Source organism: Apis florea, unplaced genomic scaffold, assembly GCF_048593485.1.
Source record: "Apis florea isolate Af1SG1 unplaced genomic scaffold, ASM4859348v1 contig_3587_pilon, whole genome shotgun sequence".
Lineage (NCBI taxonomy): Eukaryota > Metazoa > Arthropoda > Insecta > Hymenoptera > Apidae > Apis > Apis florea.
In genome coordinates, this window is record NW_028256789.1 from 1,599,998 (window position 1) to 1,619,645 (window position 19,648).

The 19,648-nt window shown below is 44.6% G+C and overlaps 1 protein-coding gene across 1 annotated transcript in view; it reads left to right on the plus strand.

Annotated features, from left to right (window-relative positions):
* The window catches only part of by (focal adhesion protein tensin), a 146,203-nt gene extending 126,620 nt beyond the window's left edge, over window positions 1–19,583 (plus strand). The window contains 13 exon segments of the mRNA XM_086914406.1: window positions 4,212–4,495; window positions 4,627–5,243; window positions 10,576–10,789; window positions 11,045–11,236; window positions 12,295–12,456; window positions 12,459–12,938; window positions 13,438–13,784; window positions 14,204–14,293; window positions 15,363–15,471; window positions 15,574–15,757; window positions 15,840–16,205; window positions 16,278–16,560; window positions 16,693–19,583. Of these exon segments, the coding sequence (XP_086770532.1) occupies window positions 4,212–4,495; window positions 4,627–5,243; window positions 10,576–10,789; window positions 11,045–11,236; window positions 12,295–12,456; window positions 12,459–12,938; window positions 13,438–13,784; window positions 14,204–14,293; window positions 15,363–15,471; window positions 15,574–15,757; window positions 15,840–16,205; window positions 16,278–16,560; window positions 16,693–16,852 (3,488 nt within the window). The 3' untranslated portion in view covers window positions 16,853–19,583.
* Window positions 19,584–19,648: the final 65 nt, after the last annotated feature.

The following is a 19,648-nucleotide window of genomic DNA, read 5'->3' on the forward strand; positions in this document are numbered from 1 at the left end:
AAATATATATATACGCGGTGTTGGATACGGTCGTTGAAACGGCGTGAAATGAAACTGGAAACTGAAATTTTCGCGCGTTAGGGGATTGCACGGTGTGTCGCGGATAAGCTCGAACGGGGGATTGGAAAATGGAAATCGATCGAAGGATAAATAATTTTTCCGTAGTAATTCGATTCTCGTTCAATCGGGATTCTATCGGGCGGGGAATAAATTTGAAAGGAATAATTTTATCGTTTGAGATTTCGTTTTTTTCTTTATTGTTTTTTGTTTTTTGTCGAAAAAATTGATAATTCGAAAAGAGGGAAACACACGCGCGTAATATAAATCCTCGCTTCGATCGTTCGATTTTCCCGGGAAAAACATTGTTCCTGGAACAGTCGGTGTCTCGATTTCTTTTCACAGAAAATCGCTTCGCTGTTGTTACGTAACTTGTTTAAAAGATCCATTCCGCGAGATTATCTATTAATGAAATATTGATACCCGATCGTAAATTCCAAGGCTTTCACAAACGACTTCACGAGTTATTTTCAAAAGAGTAATAATAAATTTTCCATCGAATTTCCTTCCTCTCGTCAAACTCGCTCCCTTGAAAATAAACTCGTTACTGTTTTTTCCTTCTCTTTCTTTTTTCTTTTTTTTTTCTCTCTTCTTTTCACCGAAAAATCACCCACGATACATTCCCCCTCGAGCAACGAGAACGCAATAGGAAACAGCGCGCGTTTCTTGATCAAGGATGAGCGTGCGAGCGAAATGTGCGCGGCATTAAAGAGCGCGATATGAAATTAGATCGCGTCTCTTAGGCGAACCTCTTGCGGCTGCTGCGTCGTCCGTTGTCGGTCATCGTTAATTCCATCGTTTACTTAGCGAGATGCACAACGAGTGCACGATGTTCAAGACCGATTGTTTACGACGGCCGTTCCTTCCGACGCTTCTCTTCGAGGAACTCTTCGAGAAACCCGCTCGAAGGGAGAAGATACGGTTTTATCGCTTCCTCTATTAACCCGATTTAACGACTCGATTCGCGAATCGCATCACGATGATTTCCTCTCCTCTCTTTCTCTCTATATATATATATATATTCCTTCCTCGAGGATGTTACGGTCGAGCGCTTGGAGAGCGAACGATTTTTATTCTGAATCGACGTAGAATCCAAAATTTGTTCCGCGGAATTGGAAAAATTGGAAGAAAAGGAAGAAATTAAAGAAGGAGAGACAGGAAGAGATAAAGGCCGAGTCGAGCAGAGGTGTTACTTATCTCGTGAAAATTGCGCTCGCATCACGTGACGCGATACGATATACCATGCATACACCGGTCATAATTCCATCAACGTACGGCCGTAACTTCTCAACCGGCACGAATCGTGTTTACATCGACCTGTGGCTAAAAGCGTACGCGGCATCGAGCCAAAAAACAATTGATGCACGAGGATCGGCCGCGTTCAGATAAGGATCGAGATACAATAAAGTTTGCGGCCGATCGATCCGAGAACAACCCGTCCTTGGATTGCTCCCTGGATAGGCCCTGTTTTCTCCAGCGATGCGAGCCACGGATGCGAGGGGTGGAGAGATGGCGAGAATAGCAATAACACACGAGGCAGAAACGTAATCGTTGCGTGGACGTATCATTTGGCGCAATAAATCCGCGCGAATCGTGAACGGCCAAAGGCGACATCGCTTCGTATATCCATTGAATCCAGTGTGTGCAAGTTGCAGCTGCGGCTCGTGCGCACGTGTTAAGTGCTCGTCGTTAGAGATCTCTCTTCGATGTTTACCGCAATGATTAGAGCGATCTATGATGCCCTTCTATTGTGCCATCAACCCGATAGAAATTGATGCCGTCGTTTCTTGAGAATTGCCCTCGAAATTAATCTCGAAAACATTCTTCCGTGCGTGCGTGCGTACGAGAAGAGGAATCTTTCCAAGAAGAATCGACGAACGTTTGTAAATCTTCTCCTCCCTCTTCTCGATCAATCGAGAATTAACGTCGCTTACATTTCCAACATTTACATCAGGTAAAGTTATCGAATTTAATTTAATTTCACCGTTCTTTAATATCTTTTCACGTTCAAACTCGGTGTTTTATAATCAGAATCGGTTCGTTTCGAACTATCGTACGATTAGCCAAATATCTCAATATCTCTCTCCGAACGGCGAGACACGCGAGACGCTTCCTCCGGGCGATCGGTAAACGATCAGTTCCAGAGAATCGGCCGAAAACCTTAAATCTTGCCTTTCAGACAAACTTCCTCGAAACGAAATCCTGGGTGGTCGTCTCTCAGATACTAGGTGGCAACCTCGATTCGATCCTCCCTCTAGATTTTCCCTCCTTCCCCTCCCTCTCCTCAGAATCACGTTGAATTTTATCTTAGCGCGGCGGGGATCATTCGTATCGTGACCGAAGCTCGCGATAATAAGGTATCAGTGTGTCGTTACAACTTCTTATCCGACCGCTTATCTCCTCTTTGCAAATATTCGCCCGGGTGATTTACCACGTCGTTGCGTTTCCGCGGCTCGGCATGGCCGTTCAGATTCCTCCCTCGTTTCGAGCCTCGCCTCGTTGCAAAGAGGCTCGCGGTAATCCTCTTGATCTCGATCGAGAGCAACAGGCTGCTCGTTCGCGGCGTGTTTCGCGCCGCCGTTGAATCGCGTTTCCATCCGTTGGCCGAGGTGGATTAGACGCCACCGACCAGTTTTCCTCCTCCTCCTCCTCCTCCTCCCTTTCTCGCGGAGAGAACGAGTAAAAATGATTTGTGCACGGCGAGATGCATCGTTCCAGATAGGACAGGATGGAATCTCGGACGAATTGAATTCGAACGAGATCTGCGCGTCGTGGTTCACGCGCATCGACCTTACCGATCTCGATGTGTATATGCATATCACTAAACCTACCGACATTTCATGTATTCCTACCATGAGCGGTCAAATGATCGCTGCAAAAAAACATTTGTATCTTAATATAGAAAGAGATTTTAGCTAATTGGATTCGTAAAATAAACAATACAGAAAGTTGTGAATATTGAAAAATGGGTTGTATCTACATTATAGAAAAAGTCAATAAGTCGTATGACGATACAGTAACTTTGTATACAAGAAATTTTAAACGAAATTTCAAAAACGATCATTTGACCGCTCCGTGGTAAGTTTAGTGATATATATATATAGAAGTTGAGCGAATTTATTTAAAACTATCCCATCGTTTCTTTCTTCATTCATTTTCCAACTCGTTGGAAAGAATTTTATTAATTCCTTCTCTCGCGATCGGGATAAATCGTGGAGAAACGCGGGAAAGCACGGGTCGAGCCAGCCACTCGAGGCTGATGGCGCGTCTATCACGAGTGCGTCGAAGGCGTTTCAAAAGTCGGAGCAGTTTCTCTAAAAGCCGGTCTGTTTTACCCTTTTTTCTTTTCTCTCTCTTTCTTCTCTCCCTCGTCGCAGCGGGGAATATTCGTCGTAGGAATATCGTAGATCGATCTCTCTCTCTCTCTCTCTCTCGAAGCAACGTGTTCCCCGTTTCCGATTCGCTCGAGGTTGTAGAAAAAGAGAGAATGAAACACGAGGATCCTTCCTCGATTACGCTCAAACTATTCCCACGGGAAGAGGTTGCGACGAAAGCGACGATGACAGTGACGAAAAGGATGCTCTTTTCTTTGAAGTCTCGTTGGAATTTCGATCACGAACGCCGCGCAGGAGTCCCTTAAGATCCGCGTCCCTGTCGCTTTACGTGACGAGGATTTCTGCGAATCCTCGAGAATGAAAGCTCGCACGCGATCGTTCTCTTCTCACGCGAATTTCGATGCTGGAAGGGAGTGGAGTGGATGGTCTCGGCATCCCTGTACTTTCTCTGAGAAAGGGTGCGTTACGGGAATCGAGGCGAGAATTATTCCGAGGGATCGGCGTTAAATTGGCCCGACGATTCTTCGGGAAGAAGGAAAGAGGATTAATCTCTGCCAGTTTGATCGGTCAGTCGATTTACAGTCGATTGTTTCGAATTACTCGCGAGAAGGGACGTTAAATTATTAGAAACGGTATTAATAACGCACGCTTCGATAATTAGAAATTAGACTCGATCCTGTTCGGTCGGAGGTATAAAACTCTCGAGAGCTGTTTTATTCCGAGATATCCGTTGGGAGGATCGGTTCGTTTCGTTGGAGACGAAACGCGCGTGTGTCGCGTCGAGAAATTTGATCCGATCGGATGGAAATTTTTGTTCAGAAGGACGGGAAACGCCATTATCACCGCCACCACCTTCGAGCTCCTCCGTTCAGACGTCGCCTCGCGGATTGGGTTACACCTGCGGTCCCATAGATGGATCTCTGTACGCTGTGGTACACCAGGGTGCTGCCGGTGGTGCCCGTGGCTCGCCATTGACAGTTTCCATGGACAGCGGAATCAGCAGCGCCCCGCCACAACGACCTAGCCCACCCGAGCCGGAGCCGGACAACCAGGCTCACGGTGATCTCGATAAGCTGCTCCACGATATGATGCTCACCGTCGAGGTAACGAATCTCTCCTCGTCTTCCAATCTTTTCCAACGTAACAACAGATTATTTCTTACTCGAGAAAAATTTCTTTCTAGTAATATTTCTTCTAGTAAGAGGGAAACAGCAAGATGTTGTCTTATTTTCAGTCGATGCCAGATCCTCCGACAGACGACTACAGAACGGACAGGAGCGAGAAGATGTACATTCAAGAGACTCGCAGCTACAGCAGCCACGCGAGCAGCCATTCCCCTTCCACTTATTCCACGCTCAAGGATTCGTACAGGAATTACAGTGGTGGAAAAGAGTCGAGCCCGCCGTACAACTCGAGCAGCAGTTACAGCACCCTGAAGAACGAATATCGCGAGCCTAAAATCGATCATCGAAGGGACGAATTCGAGTACCGCGTGTCGCCCGATCGAAAGATCTCGGAATCCTCGACCGACACGTACAGGAAGCACGGTGACTCGTTCTCGCCCCCTGGAAATATCGATTACATCGACGAGGACATACCTTATCACGCCAGGCAGACGAGCCAACCGTTTTCTTACGGCGCGACCACCGACATGCTCAAACATCAGAAACTTTCCTCGCCCTCTTTGGTGAGGAAGGCGTCCGTGCGCGGCACCGCGCCCGTCGTCGATTTCGAGGACATTCTCGGCGAGAACTCGAGGAGGCCCATCAGCCCTTTGAGCCCGAACACGCCCGATCCCCCGCCAGAATTCGCCAACGGTTCCGCTAAAAACACCTCGGATCACGTGGACGGGTGAGCGATCTATTACATTCTTTTTACACCTTTCTCTTTTAATTTGATTTAACTCTTACCGATTTAGAAACATATCTATTTCTTTAGATAGAATTTAAAACATCGCGCATAGTTGAAAAATAATTTTTTTTTTTTTCAAAAAAATACTCTATTATTATCTTTTGAAATATTTTGAAGACAAAAATGGATCTTTTGGAAAAGAAAAATTACGATTCTCGTCAAAACGAGTATCAGCGCAACTCCTCTCTTTCTCTCTGTCTCTCTCTCTCTCTCTAAATATATATATATACCCTCGACAAACCGATTACGGGGTCCCTTTTCCTGGCACGATTCCCGGCTAACGTTTAACATCGGACAAGCTACGTGTAACAAATCCCATAATTAAATGCGCTCGTCCCGTCGTCTAATAATACTTTGAGGGATGAGGCCCGTTTCGTCACGACGTACATTGTGAAACGACGAGGAGATTTTCCGCTCGGGATCGAAGGCGGAATGAAGTGAAGTCGCGCGAACTGGGCCACTCCACCGGCAGAGGTTCCAGTGGACGACGTGTCGCAACTCCCTTCCTCCGAATAGGGCGCCGCAAAAGGACTCGATCGAAACGAGAAAGAGGGAGAGAGAGAGAGAGAGAGAGACGGTGGAAAGGACAGGAGGATAAAGGACGTACAATTAATAAATTGTCTACCCATAGGCGGAAAGCGATTGCGACGCAGTGCGGTCGTCGTATTTCTGCCAGGAATGGCGAACGCGGTCGTCCGTGAGTCATTGTCGGTGCAAATGGAGAGAGAAAAGTCGGTGGATGCGGACGATGCTGGCACGGACACGCGTCGTATCGCGTTATGAAATACGAGTTTCGCGGTCGGAGGATGGATACTGGCGAGAGCCAACGACCGCATTGTCGCCTCGTTGATTCGCCGTTCTGGAACGTTGCGTCCAGTTTTAGAAATGTATCGGAGAGCGGAGTTGACGGGGGGAGAGAGAGAGAAAGGGGGAGGGAGGGGGATTTTAATCGAATTTTATTCTCAGACGCGAGATTGTTCTATTCTCGTTGATTGGAGAATTGATCACGGGGAACAACGCGCTCGTGCGTTTAACCCTATGCACAGAAAATGATTAAGATCTTGGATCGAATTCGATCGAGTATATACATTTGAGTTGATCTAGGCATTTTACTCGACGCAACGTGGGTATTAAAAACTCACAGATTTTCGTTCCACGTTCTTTTTTTTAAAAAGTTTTTCGACTCGATCGAACTATCCGATTCTCTGATCGAAATCTTATTCGACGCTTAACGAGTTTGTTGTTAAACCGTTGCACGTTACCTGGGGTTCGTCGAACTGGAGTCACCAGTAAAATACTCGTTTCGTTTTGTGTATCGAGTCGGTGGAGTGCCGAGTGCCGTGAAAATAAACGTGTGCGAGGCAGGCGGAGAGCGAGCGAAACCGCAAGTTTCGCCCGGATATTTATGAAGAACCGTGATCCGCTACGATGGAGAAACAGGCGACGTTTATGGTCGAGGAGGTCGACAGACGTTTGGCAGGTCTGCTTTCTCAGCCGCAAAGAAGCTCTCCTTTCGGGGCTTCACCGTTCGTTCCTTGTCTCTCGATCCTGCTTTTCCTCCCCTCCCCTCCCGGCGTGTAGCTGTTTAAATTCCATCTACGGCCGCCTCGCCTTGTGAAACAATCGTTCCAAGTACCGGAGGCTATCTGTACCTCGATCGATGCCGTTTCATCCGATTTCAAGATAGCATTCCTCCCTTTGATCCCGTTCGTGGAAATAAATTGTCAAGTACTCGGGAGCAGTTCTCGCGTCGGGACGTTTCTGGTATTTCGTAAATGACGATTCGTTCGAAATAAATCGTCGATTTATATGCAAGAGGATCCGAGAGGAGAAATAACTTGCATAATTTTTTTAATTCGCCGCGATCCTTTCCCAATAATCGTTTCGTCGACTCGTAACGAACGCTTATATCTCCACAAATTTGCAATGTTTCGAACGAATCGAAATCTTCGAGGATAAAAAATTGGATGGTGGGTAAATTTTTTTAAGGATTTTCTAAGCTTCAGAGGTTAGAGAACGGTGACGATTGATTCCATTAAGAAACTCGCGTCTACGGTATTCGAGGAACGTCGCCGAAAATACGACGAAAATAAAAATATTCTGAGATTCGTTAAAGGGAGAGGGAGAATGGAGTCCCTATTCGCGGGACTCCGACCGCCCTCTGACATAATTATAAATATAGAACAGACGAGACTCGGTAAATCGGCCGCCACCAGACTCACCCCTTTTGTTTTTCCTTCTTCTTCTTCTTCTTCTTCTTCTTCTTCTTCTTCTTCTTCTTCTTCTTCTTCTTCTTCTTCTTCTTCTTCTTCTTCTCCACTTTCTCGTTTGTTCTTTGTTTCCCGCGCTTCTGCAACTGCATTTTCTTTCCGCTGGCAATTTTTCCATCGCCGGAGGAGCTTCGTGGAAGCGGAGCGCTCGGATACGGAAGTCATTCGAAGCAGAAAGGGAGCACAAAAGCGGTTCGTAAAGGCTTCGCGCAATTTTCCACGACGAGCTCGCGTTTCCGACGTCCTTTCCGGACCTATCCTGGCCGAGATCTATCTTCCCTCTAACCGCGATATTATTTCGGGGGAGGATCGTTGTCCGTGAAAAATTCTCTTCCGTGGTCGATGGCGAGATAAATCATCGTTTCTCCGCGAAAATAGACACCAGAGAATCTTCGAATTCCTTCTCGAATATTTTTCCTCCGTTCCGAAATTCATTTTATTTCGATCGGTGATGGTTCTTCGTTTCGTGGATTTCGTCGCACGAGTGTGATCGAAATATGTGAATATTTTTTAGGCAAGTTTAGGCAAGTTAATCTTTAATATTTTATCTTTTCCTCGATAATTTTCTCTCGCTAGGAGGATTTCGAAAAAAAACTCATTTTATTTTTTTAACTTATTATTTAACGAGGAATTTTTATTCGATAGAAAATAGAAATATCTGTTAGATATCCGTGCACATTGTATCGACGCGCGATACGGGAAAAAAAAGGAATGAAAAATTAGCTGCCTCGAAACGATCGGCTTCGTTTTCTTTTTTCTTCACGTTCTTAAGGAGTTCTTAAGTAATTTGAATATTACAGCAGTAATATTCGCAGCTAGTTCTTAGAAATAGTAATCGAACACACTCCGAACACGACGTTAAAATTTATAGCCCTTGTACAGAGGTTAACGCGAATTTACACTCATTGCTTCAGAATTTATAGTTATTGTTACTCTTCCAAAACGCGGACTACGAAATTGCTATTAAACAAGGTTACGTGTCCGGCGGTGTTACGCCGCCGTAAAATATTGGCTACGCGAAATGAAACTGTTTTACATCCGACCTAGGAAATCGCATAAACGATCCCGAAAATATCGACCGCGTGTCGAAAAAAAAAAAAGAAAAGAAAAAAAAGAGAAAATTGGACCAACGTAACGAGACCGTTTTATTATTCGAAACGCGAGAGTCTTTTGCGGAGATAGAGAACGAGGATATCCATTCCAGTTTATTTCCAAACCGACAACGAGAATAGAACGCTTGTCCTCGTAAATTCTATTACCATTAAATTCCCTTTCGCCTCCCCCTTTTTTTTATTCGCGAATAGAACATTTTTAATTTCGCTAGGAACAACGTTTCGTCACGTTGTTACGCGCTACGAATCGTTCCTGCGTGCATACGAAATGAAATCATGCATACGTTACGATATTTCTTGGCCAACGATTCTTTAATTGATGTCATTCTCGTACACACACACACACACACACATACGCGCGCAGAAAAATGCGAACGATTCGTTTTTTCCATTTCGAATATTTTCGAAATCCAATCGAACCGCGTGTATTTAAAAAAATTTTCGAAAATTTTAATTATTTTCGATGCCCGAGTTATTGAGTGCCGAGAGATATAAAAATTAAGAAATCAACGAATATATATATACATGTATGAAGCAAAGAGATCGGCAATCAGATGTTGGAAGACAGTTAAGATGTTGATATTCAAGCATGGAGATTATAGAATATAATTTCTCCAATTTCAAGTTTCGGAGAAATCTCGAACGTTCGTCTTAAACGTTCCAGTTTCGCGCACGGAACAGACGTTGATCTTTCAAAGCTCGTTGAGAACACCCCTCCCCTGCCTCCGTGAAAGGGGGGTTGATTTTCCACCGGCGTCGAGAAATCCTTTATTTACGTTCTCTCTTTCACCCGCGTGAAATTTACATCACCGTTTGATCTCCCGGCAAATTAACCTCTCATCCGGACTCGATGCATCCGTCTGTACACAGCGCGAGGATATTTCATTTGGCCGGATTTATACCCCTTTTCGAAATCCTTTCGATCCCGCGTAAACGTTGGAATATTTATTTATTCACCGCGACGATAACCGAGGCAAATATAGAACGAGAGCCGATTTATTAATTTATCTTTCGAGAAAAAGAGAGAGCCGATGATAGAAAGAGAATATCGTTCCATTCCATTTCCCATTCATTCAACGTGCTCCGCTTCCGACACGACGATTAGCTCACGATTAGTTCTCGATCGCGAAGGGTGGGTGTGGCCGCTGTTCCACGACGAAACGGGAACGAATTTCGTTAAAGGAGGAAAGATAAAAATCGGCTAAGGGGGAGGAGGCGGTGGATTTATTACGAGAGGAGGGGGAGCGAGCGAAACACAAACGGAAATCGATGGCCCGGAGCGACCCCATCGATCAGGATGCAATTATCCAGGATCTATCTTGGTAGGAGGTCCTGGATAATTCCTGTGGCCCTCTTCCGACCCTGGAACCGTGACGTGGCCCCGTTCTAACGAGGCTTTGTTACACGGTTCCGTGCCCCGTCCTCGGTCTTCTCGTGTTCCCTTCGAGAAAGTAGCTTCTCGTGTTTTCGCCCTCGCGAGTAACTCGAGTCGCTAACCTCTCCTCCTCGAGCTCCGGCGAGGAAAGCGAGAAATCACGATTTAACAGGATGAAAACAGCTGGTTCGCGGCGAAGTGGCGAGATTCTAATCCGTGACAGGTGACAAAGGATCCGCGGTGTAACGTTCGCCTTTCTTTTCGTTTCCTTTGTAAAGGGAAAGAGAGACTTCCCGCTTCCTCGATTCCGTTTCTCGGGATTTTCGCGTTAGTTCGAGTTACGACTATCACTTTTTTATGATTTTCGAGAACGAGTTAGGTTAGGTGCGTGCGCGCGCGCGTGTGTGTGTGGGGGGGGAGGGGAGGGGGAATTATTAGAAGCCGCGTAACGCGGTGGATTAAGAAAGTTTTTCGGCTCGGGATGCGAAAGTTTCAGCTTGTTCCTCTCTTCTCAGATTATCATGGCTGAGGCAACAGCAGTTGAAACTTGCGGCGAGGAGGGACGAAAGGAACCCGGGGAAACTTTGGCGACAAGAAACCGGAAATCGCGTGATCGGCGAGCTGAGAAGCTTGCAGAGGGGGAGGATGAGGCACGACGGGTACGCCAGCGATTCTGCGGTTCTCGACGACGACGAGGACACGTGGGTTGTCAATTCCACATCCGGACAGGTAAAAAGAAGAAAAGAAATCGTTGAAACAAGCGCTTGAATTCGCCCGCAAAAATTTCGATCCAAATTGAATCGCAAAATTGATCCTCTCGATTCCAACAACAGTTTCGACAAAATAATAATAATAATAATAATAATAATAATAATAATACGTCTCTTCGTTCACAATTTTTCTCTCGCTCAATTGTTCATTTTTTTTTAATATTCGCGCCAACGAACTAACCTCGTAACTTACTTTTCAATTTTAATTTTCCAGTCGCAATCGAGGGCGGCGCTTTACACATCCGCGCCTGCGAGCCCGCTGCTTCCGCAACGGTCGAGCAGCCGGAAGTACAACGGTACCAGCGGAACCGGTACCCTAGGACGGCCACGGGCCGAGAGCGTGAACGAGCGTCCCTTCATGTCCGTGAAACGGGCGTACGAATATCGCAAATACAGCGACAACCAGGTAAACCGAGGAAGAGTATACATATATATCTGTACGCGCACAAGTTGGAGAGCAAATAGTTGGGGAGGGGGGGAAGAAGAAAAAAGTAGTTTGCCCCGGCAGCACGCGTATGCGGGAGCAGTGGAGGATCGATCGTGTTCAACGAGGATAATAAAATGTTTATCGCGTTTTATACGATAGAGGATCGACGCCGTTCGATTACGCGAAATAAATATTTATCGAACCGCGGGAAAAGAAAGATGAAGAAGGGTAAAAAAAAAAAAAGAAAAGAAAAAGAAACGTGGTGTTATTAGAGCGGGAGGCATTTCAGCCGGGAGCGATGAACTACTTAAAATAATTATCGGTAATAAGGATAATAAATCCGAAACGGCGGCACGATCGATTCTACTACCTTTGCGCGAATGAAACGGCGGCAGCACGAACGCTACAATTTAGCCCCTCGTAGATCGCGATTGTAAAACCAGCTCCCACCGTGGTCCCGTGTTTTATGGTTTATATATATATATATATATATACGCCCCACAGTTAGATCCTTAGAACAGCAAGAAACTCCCTTTACACCGTAGAATTCGCAAGAGAGGAAAGAAAGAAAAAAGAAAAGATCGCTTTCCTTTTAGTGGATGCCTATGACTGTCTATAATTTAACCCTTTCTTCTGCCCACTTTTTCCCGCCTGTTATATTACGAGCGAGGCGTTGCGATTGACGCGCTATTAGAATCCAAGCTAATTTCACGAAATTTCTTTCTTTCGACAAAGAAACTTTCCTCCTCGATCCTCAATCGCGTACATACATATATACACGTACGAAATTTATCGCCAATCGATCCGACAATCGTTTCTTTCTAGCCCGATCTCCTCCTCGCGATCGGGTAAAACGGCGTTAAAATTGAATAGGAGGCGGATAGGTTGGAAATTAATGCGATTAACCGGTACGCTAATGGAGGATCGCGGTGATCGGATCGCTAATAGGGAATCAGGCCGTGTAAACACTCGGTGGCAGGAAAGGATTAAAACGCCCCCGTCTCCCTCTAGCATGAAGCGCTTGGCTTGCTTTTCAGAGCCCTCCGACATCCCCCCGCTCAGGCTTAGCAAGCACGCGACCCTTAGGATTAGCAGTGCAGCTACAAACACCGTTCATTAACACGGACAAGCCTCAACCACCACGGCCAGAGTCGCGTAGCGACAGCTTCGCTCGCGCTGACGCTTTGTTGCGCGAGCACAACAGGCGCAGCAGCAGCAGCAGCAGCTGGCCGCGGGCAACGCGATCACGGAGCAACAGAAACAACCGGTTGGCCAAGATTTCGCCGTGTCTCGTAACCACGTTTCTCGGCCGGAATCGAGAAATCGAATCGTGTGCTCGAGCACGACCACGTTGGCCGGGAACGTTGAAAGGACCACCACCACCACCACCACCGACCACGTGGACGGAGGATTGTTGACGATGGTCGATCAACAATCGTCGAGCGCGCGCAACAATCCGGACCCTCTCGTGAGCCTCATTCAATCATTGGCCGAAATTTCGCCCATTCGATCATCCCAATCGGTGACTAACAACAACAACAACAAGACAGACACGAACGATCATCATCACGCGTCGAGCATCGGCGCAGCAACCACCACCACTGCGAGCAGCAACGTTGTTAACGCCATCACTAATTGCTCCCCTAACCAATCACCCAAAGCATGGCAGAATTGCACCCAGGTTTGTCTTCCTGTGTTCTCCTGTCTCGCTCGGCGATCCTCATTCTAGTAGCAGTAGTAGTAGTAGTAGTAGTTTTCGCTCTTCGCGCACGAGGAGAGAGATTTTCATCGTTTCCTCGTTTATTACCATTTTTAACGGACTTGCATTTTCGAAACATTTCCACTTTGTTTTCTCGATAGATTTTTCTTCTTCTAGATGAATATAATCTAATCGTCAAACTTGTCGATAAATTCATGTTTTAAAATTCGCGAGAAGGATTGTGAGACGTAAAAAACGAATATACGAAGAAAATTTCTCTTCGATCATTCCATCCATCACGTTATATTTCACCGTGGATCTTAGTTTCGTACATTTTCGAAAATGGCTTGAAACCTCACCGCTTGAAGCACTGGAACGACTTAATAATACTTGTATAATACCGCATCTTTTTGAAACGAGAAGAAGCGTACTCGTAAATTGGTAGAAAAAGCATGGTTAAAAATGGGAGGAAAACTTGCAGTCGCACAATGACTCCGCTTCATCGTGGACCGAGAGAAGCATAAGTCCCGGAAGTGCGGTGGTGAGCAGCGCGTCGAGGCCTCAAACCCCGGCATTTCCGGTCCATCCTCGGACCCCGTACGTGAACAACTCCTCGCCCACGGTCACGTTCGCGGCTGATCGCTCTTACGGCACGAACGCCACTTACAACGTGAACAACAACAACAATAATTTAAATAACGTCGAGGCAGCCGGGAACAACAACAACAACGTCGGAAATTACGCGAGCGAACGAACGATCTACATCGAAGAACGAAGAGAAGTCTCGAAAGAGACGGGGCTTCCACCCAAGAGTCCGACAACACAGAGGTGGGTCACTATCTTTACCTCTCTCGTTATTAATCTTTTATTAATTTTCGTTAATATTCGTTAAAATTACTCGATGAAAAAAAAAATGATAAAAAAAGCAAAAAAATAATTCGCGATTAATTGTACCTTTTCTCTCTTTTTTTTCTTTCTTTCTTTCGTTCATTCAATCGATTCAATAACGTTCGATAGAATTATCGGGATAATAATCAAGAATTAAGAGATAATTTTGATTGATTCAATTTTTGATAAAACAGGATGATTTTCTTTCCTTTTTCTTTCTCCCTTTTTTATTTATAAATTATTTTTTAAATAAAACGAGGCAAAAATTACTCGATGGAGCAATTTATTTATCCTCCATCGAACATTGCTGGTGGAGCAATTGTGGATTATGACACAGAACGTGATATTCGTGATTCTAGACGCTTGAGTTTCCCGGCAAGCGGGCCACTTAAACAAACGCATAACAAACGATGGCCGCTCACTAACCAATCGGCGTCGTTCGACTATAGGTAATATATTATTTCAGAGCACAGAGAATACGCGTGTAAAATGATGGATCCGCGTTTCTGAACGACGGGATGCGCCGTGAATGTTTAATGTCGTGCCACTAACTATCGGTGTATACATACTGCTGCAACCAGCTGCAACCGCATCGTGAAGTAAGGAATCCGACATCGTGATATATATCATGGGAATATATCGATAATGTAAAATTAATTGGAATATTTGAAAATATATCATAGGGCATGGCGTAATTGAAATGGAAATTGATCGATACGGTTGCAGAGATGCGTTTTTTGCGGATCAGCATCGTGATGAAAAAAAAAAAAAATTGAAGAGCACCTAAGAAACACGCGTACTGTTCGTGTGTGAGTGTGTGTCTATATTTGCACCTGTCGGACTAACAAAAGCTCGAGCTTGTTGCATCGTGAAAGCATTATTGTCATCCAACCAGAATGTACAAGTATCGCATATCAAAGTTAAAAAAAAAAAAATAATAATAATAATAATAAAATCACAAGGAAACTCGCGTAATAATTATCATCGAGAGGCTTTTTATTAATAAATAATAATAATATAATATAGAAAGAAGGAAACATTCGCGTGATATCGTTGATTAACATAATATAATAATAACGTGCACTATCATTTATTTAACGACAACTGTTTTCTTGGTAATCGTATCTGTACATAGACGTGTGTGTGAATTGTCGTTCTTAGATTGAGAAAAAAAAAAAAAAGAAAAAAGGCTGTAAATTACGACGATATATTCGTGCAATCGTGTCTCTTCTCTCTCTCTCTCTCTCTGGCTGTACTTCCTTAATCGATGTATTCCTTCTCCCTGTCCTTCCATTTTTTTCCCCCCTCGCTCTTGTATGTACCACATTTCCAGTGTTTTCTCACGGCGTTCCACGCCATCTTGCACGAATCACTTGACAACACGCACGAAAACACACGCATACACACGTGTACACACAAACAGAGATCACACAGAGAACACGCGTCTGCCTGCACGCGGAAAACGAACCTTCTCGAAAATGCACTTTGTAACGATGCTGTGTGATTGCTTCCTTGTAGCAAGGACCGATCTGTTTCTCCGATAAACGAGCCAACGATGCAACAGTCGCAAGCTGTCTCGCGCAGCCCTGGCACTCCGACCCATATCGAATTCGCCCAAAGTCCTAAGGTAACGAACTAAAAACGTTTTAAAACTATCCGATCATTCCTCGTCCGTCTACCTTATTCTCGTCGTTAAATCTTCTCTTTCCTTTTCTTTCTTCTTTTCTAGAGTGCCACGTCGTATACTTCCATAAACAGCGGTGGTCAGTCGTCTCCTCAGGTGCAGTATTACGGTTCAAGACGGTCCAGTGTACACTCGAACACCGAGCCTCAAGAAGTGGCCGATGTGAACGTGAAATTCGTGCGCGACACGAGCCGAATCTGGTACAAACCCAACATATCTCGGGAACAAGGTATTGCGCAAGAAAGAAAAGGAAGAAATATCGTTTCTAAGTTGGAACGATATTAATCGATTTTGTTCAATTCTCTTCTCAGCGATCTCGATGCTGAAGGACGCAGCGCCAGGGACGTTCGTCGTTCGGGACAGCAACTCCTTCCCAGGGGCTTTTGGACTCGCCCTGAAGGTGGCGACCCCACCTCCAGGCGCGCCCAGCAGTCCCAGAGACCCGTCCAGCGAGCTGGTCAGGCACTTTTTAATCGAGCCCACCTCGAGAGGCGTGAGATTAAAGGGATGCGCCAACGAGCCGGTTTTCAGCTCGCTGTCGGCGTTGGTTTACCAGCACAGCTTGATGGCGATGGCCCTACCTTGCCCGCTCTTGCTCCCAGAACCGGAAGCCGCGGCCAGAGCCCTTGATTCACCGGGGACGAACAGCACTCAGCAACTGCTCGCCCAGGGTGCAGGTATCGATCGAAAGGATATATAAGATTGATCGTTCGATCTTAAATTATCGAATTTCCATTTTTTCTCTCCAGCCTGCAATGTTTTGTACCTCTTCACCATGGACATGGAATCGTTGACGGGGCCTCAAGCCATCAAGAAGGCGGTGACGACGATGTTCGAGCAAAAACCATTGCCCACCGCGACTATAGTCCATTTCAAAGTTTCCACCCAAGGGATCACGCTGACGGATAACGCGAGGAAGCTGTTCTTCCGTAGGCATTATCCCACGAATAATATCAGTTATTGCGGTTTGGACACGGAGGAGCGCACCTGGGACTTCGCCAGTGAGGAGACCGGGCGACCAGTCAGCGCCCAGTACGTGTTCTTTCTTTATATATATATATACGTGTATATATTTGGAAATTATTACTTAAGTTTTTAAAATTTAACATCTGCGAAGCAGAAAATAACTTCTACAATCGATCGTTCGATATTTCTTCGTTCCAGTCGTTGTTTCGGATTCGTTGCCAGGAAACCGGCGCACAAATCGGACAACCAGTGTCACGTGTTCGCCGAGCTGGAACCGGAACAACCAGCCACGGCCATAGTGAATTTCGTGAATAAGGTCATGATGGGCAACTCCATAGCGAAGGCCAACATCGTGTAAATCGTATTTATTCGTCTCACGCGTCCTCCAAGATGCTTGGATAACGGTTTCTCGTGTTCGAGGCCTGACAAGAATCGATGAAAAAGAAAAAAAGAAAAGAGAAGAAAAGAAAAGAAACGAGGAAAAAAGGAAACCCATAAAAGCGCGATTCATCGCGAAGAATGAATACAGCTTGAGCCGTCGTTTCACCGAAGAAATATAGATATATATATATATGACCGTGGTGTTCGACGTTAGTTGACTCTCTCGTAAAATAGATGTTCGCGCTGTTTGAACGTAGAGTCGAGTCAGTAGAGCATGAAAAAGAGCATCTAAAAGCAAAACTATTATAGGTAGAGATTAGAACGATAGAGGGAATTGATATTGTTCTAAACAGAAGAAGAAGAAGAGGTTTACACAATGGATGATACGTGAAACACTCGATTCCATCCTCCACCGTGTCGATGTGATCGCACGGACGTTTCGTCGGAGAAGAGAATGAAATTGATTAATTATGCGACGATCGTTACCGCTCGTTGTTCAATTATTAATTAGACGATAGTAGAGAGTAATATAAAAAGAAAAAAAAAAGAAAACCCCGGAGCAAAGTACGATGGCGGGATTGCAACTTCCACTTGTATCGTGTTGCGTTGTATTTTTGTAATGGAAAACTTCGAGGATCTTTACCTCAAGAATTGTTATCATCTATCGTATTATTATTATACGTCTGTCGTTATACATACGCGCATATTTTGTACGAATTTTTTACGTCTACTTAACCACCTACGAAGGATCATACACCACTGCTATGCAATGTCACCGTTATTCGCAATCTAATCGAGCTGAACCGCGGACATCAATTTCGTTTTTCTTTTTCTCTATTTTTATAATCGTGATCATTATATATATATATATATTCGTTCAGAGACGAAGTTACAGAACACGACGTTATACTTTGCTTCCATCTCAAGATACAGATTGTCGCGCGTAAAAACGAGGATTATCGCAAGCGAACGTACCGATAGTTGGTAGGTTAGTATAGTTGACGAGTAATCGACCGTGCTCCATGCGCGAATCTCGAAAGATCGTCGCGCGTTCGAAGCGCAGTCTCGCGAGTACGTGTCTCGATCGCAGAAAATAATAATAATAATAATAATAATAAAAAAAAAAGTAAAAAAGAATAGTTTGCACGCGTATGTACGTACACATTGTTGCAGAAAAGAAAAGAAAAGAAAAGAAAAGAAAGAAAAAAGGAAAAGGAAAAAAGAAGGAAGAAGAAGAAGATCGCAACAAAAAAATATAGTTGAAAATATATATATATTATATATATTATTAACCATGTTATACTTGGGACTCTCGAGTAATGTTTATCGAAGAAAATGTTACGTCGTTGTGCGGAGCCGTGCCTGTGTATCGTAGCCCGCCATGTTCCACGAGAAAGCAGCGGTTCAACGTTACGTTACGAGTTAAAACGTTCTATAAATAACTGTAAATAAGTTGAAACACGAGAAAGTATGAGGCAGTGTCGGGCAGAAGGGAGGAGGAGGAGGAGGAGACAATCCGAGCTCACCGAGATAAGAATCGACGATAAAGGTCGAGGAATAAAATGGGGGGAGGGGAGAGGGGGAGTGAGAGGGAGTGGGAGAAAAAAAGGAAGAGAAATTAATTTTTTTCTTTTTTTCCCCTCGTTCGAAACGCGTCAACGTGACGGAACTGAATAAATAAACGATACTCGAAGAGGAGAGTAGCGGTATCGAAATCGAAACATCACATTTCGTTTGGTGACTCCCCGTAGGTTCTTGCCATTTAATTCGTCCTCACGAGTGATGTCCTCCTTCGTTCGCCTAGAGAGAGAGAAAAAAAGAAAAAAAAGAAAAAAAAGAAAGAAAGAAAGAAAGAAAGAAAAAATATGGAAAATATGCGAATCGACGAAGGAAGATCAGATCGGCGGGGACGACGACAAGCAGTCAATTATCACGGGAAAGAAAAAAATCGTTATACGTGTAATTACGACAATACCGTGCCACGAGAGGATCCACGATAAAAAAGAAAAGAAAAGAAAAGAAATGAAAAAAAAAAAAAATGTCGTTTATCGTCGTTCCTCGGCGTCGCGAAAATTTCCTTTCCTACTTCTTTTCCTTCGTCTACTTCTTTTCCACTGTTCTTGATGATGCAAGATCGAGAAGATCAGTCTGGATCAGTCGTTGCAACGATCTCCCTCTTCCTTTATCCTCCGATGGATGGACGGAACGAAGGTCGAGGGATTATTTTTTTTTTTTTTTTTCTTCTTTCGTCATAAAAACCGCTACATGCTGCTAGTCAAAATTACGATACGCGTATACTCGAACGAACGGAGAATTCTGAGGCAAGATACAGATCTCGAATCGCAAGAATCGCACAGAAGAGAACAATCGATCCGAAGATTTTTCTTCTCGATCATCTCCTCTAGTTTTTTTCCTCGATGTCGTTCCCCGTGGCCGAGTTACTTGGACAGCGAGGCGCGATTATTTCTCCCGCGACTCTTTTTATCGTATGTTTCAATTTCTTTTCGTACAAGTGGAAAGCCGACTAACAGAGTAACATTAATTTAACACCAGTCATTATTATAATATAATTATTAATTATTATTACTTATTTACGCTCTATCATTACGTACATTCACGCAATAATTGTATTGCCGCAATATACCGGTAAAATACCGGTAATATGCTCTTATAGTTGTAAACGATAATAAATCATATTCGCAGCGTAATCCCGAATAATCCCGATCCTCTTTCGATTTCAGCAGAAGAGCGTTATTTATATTTGAAACAGAGG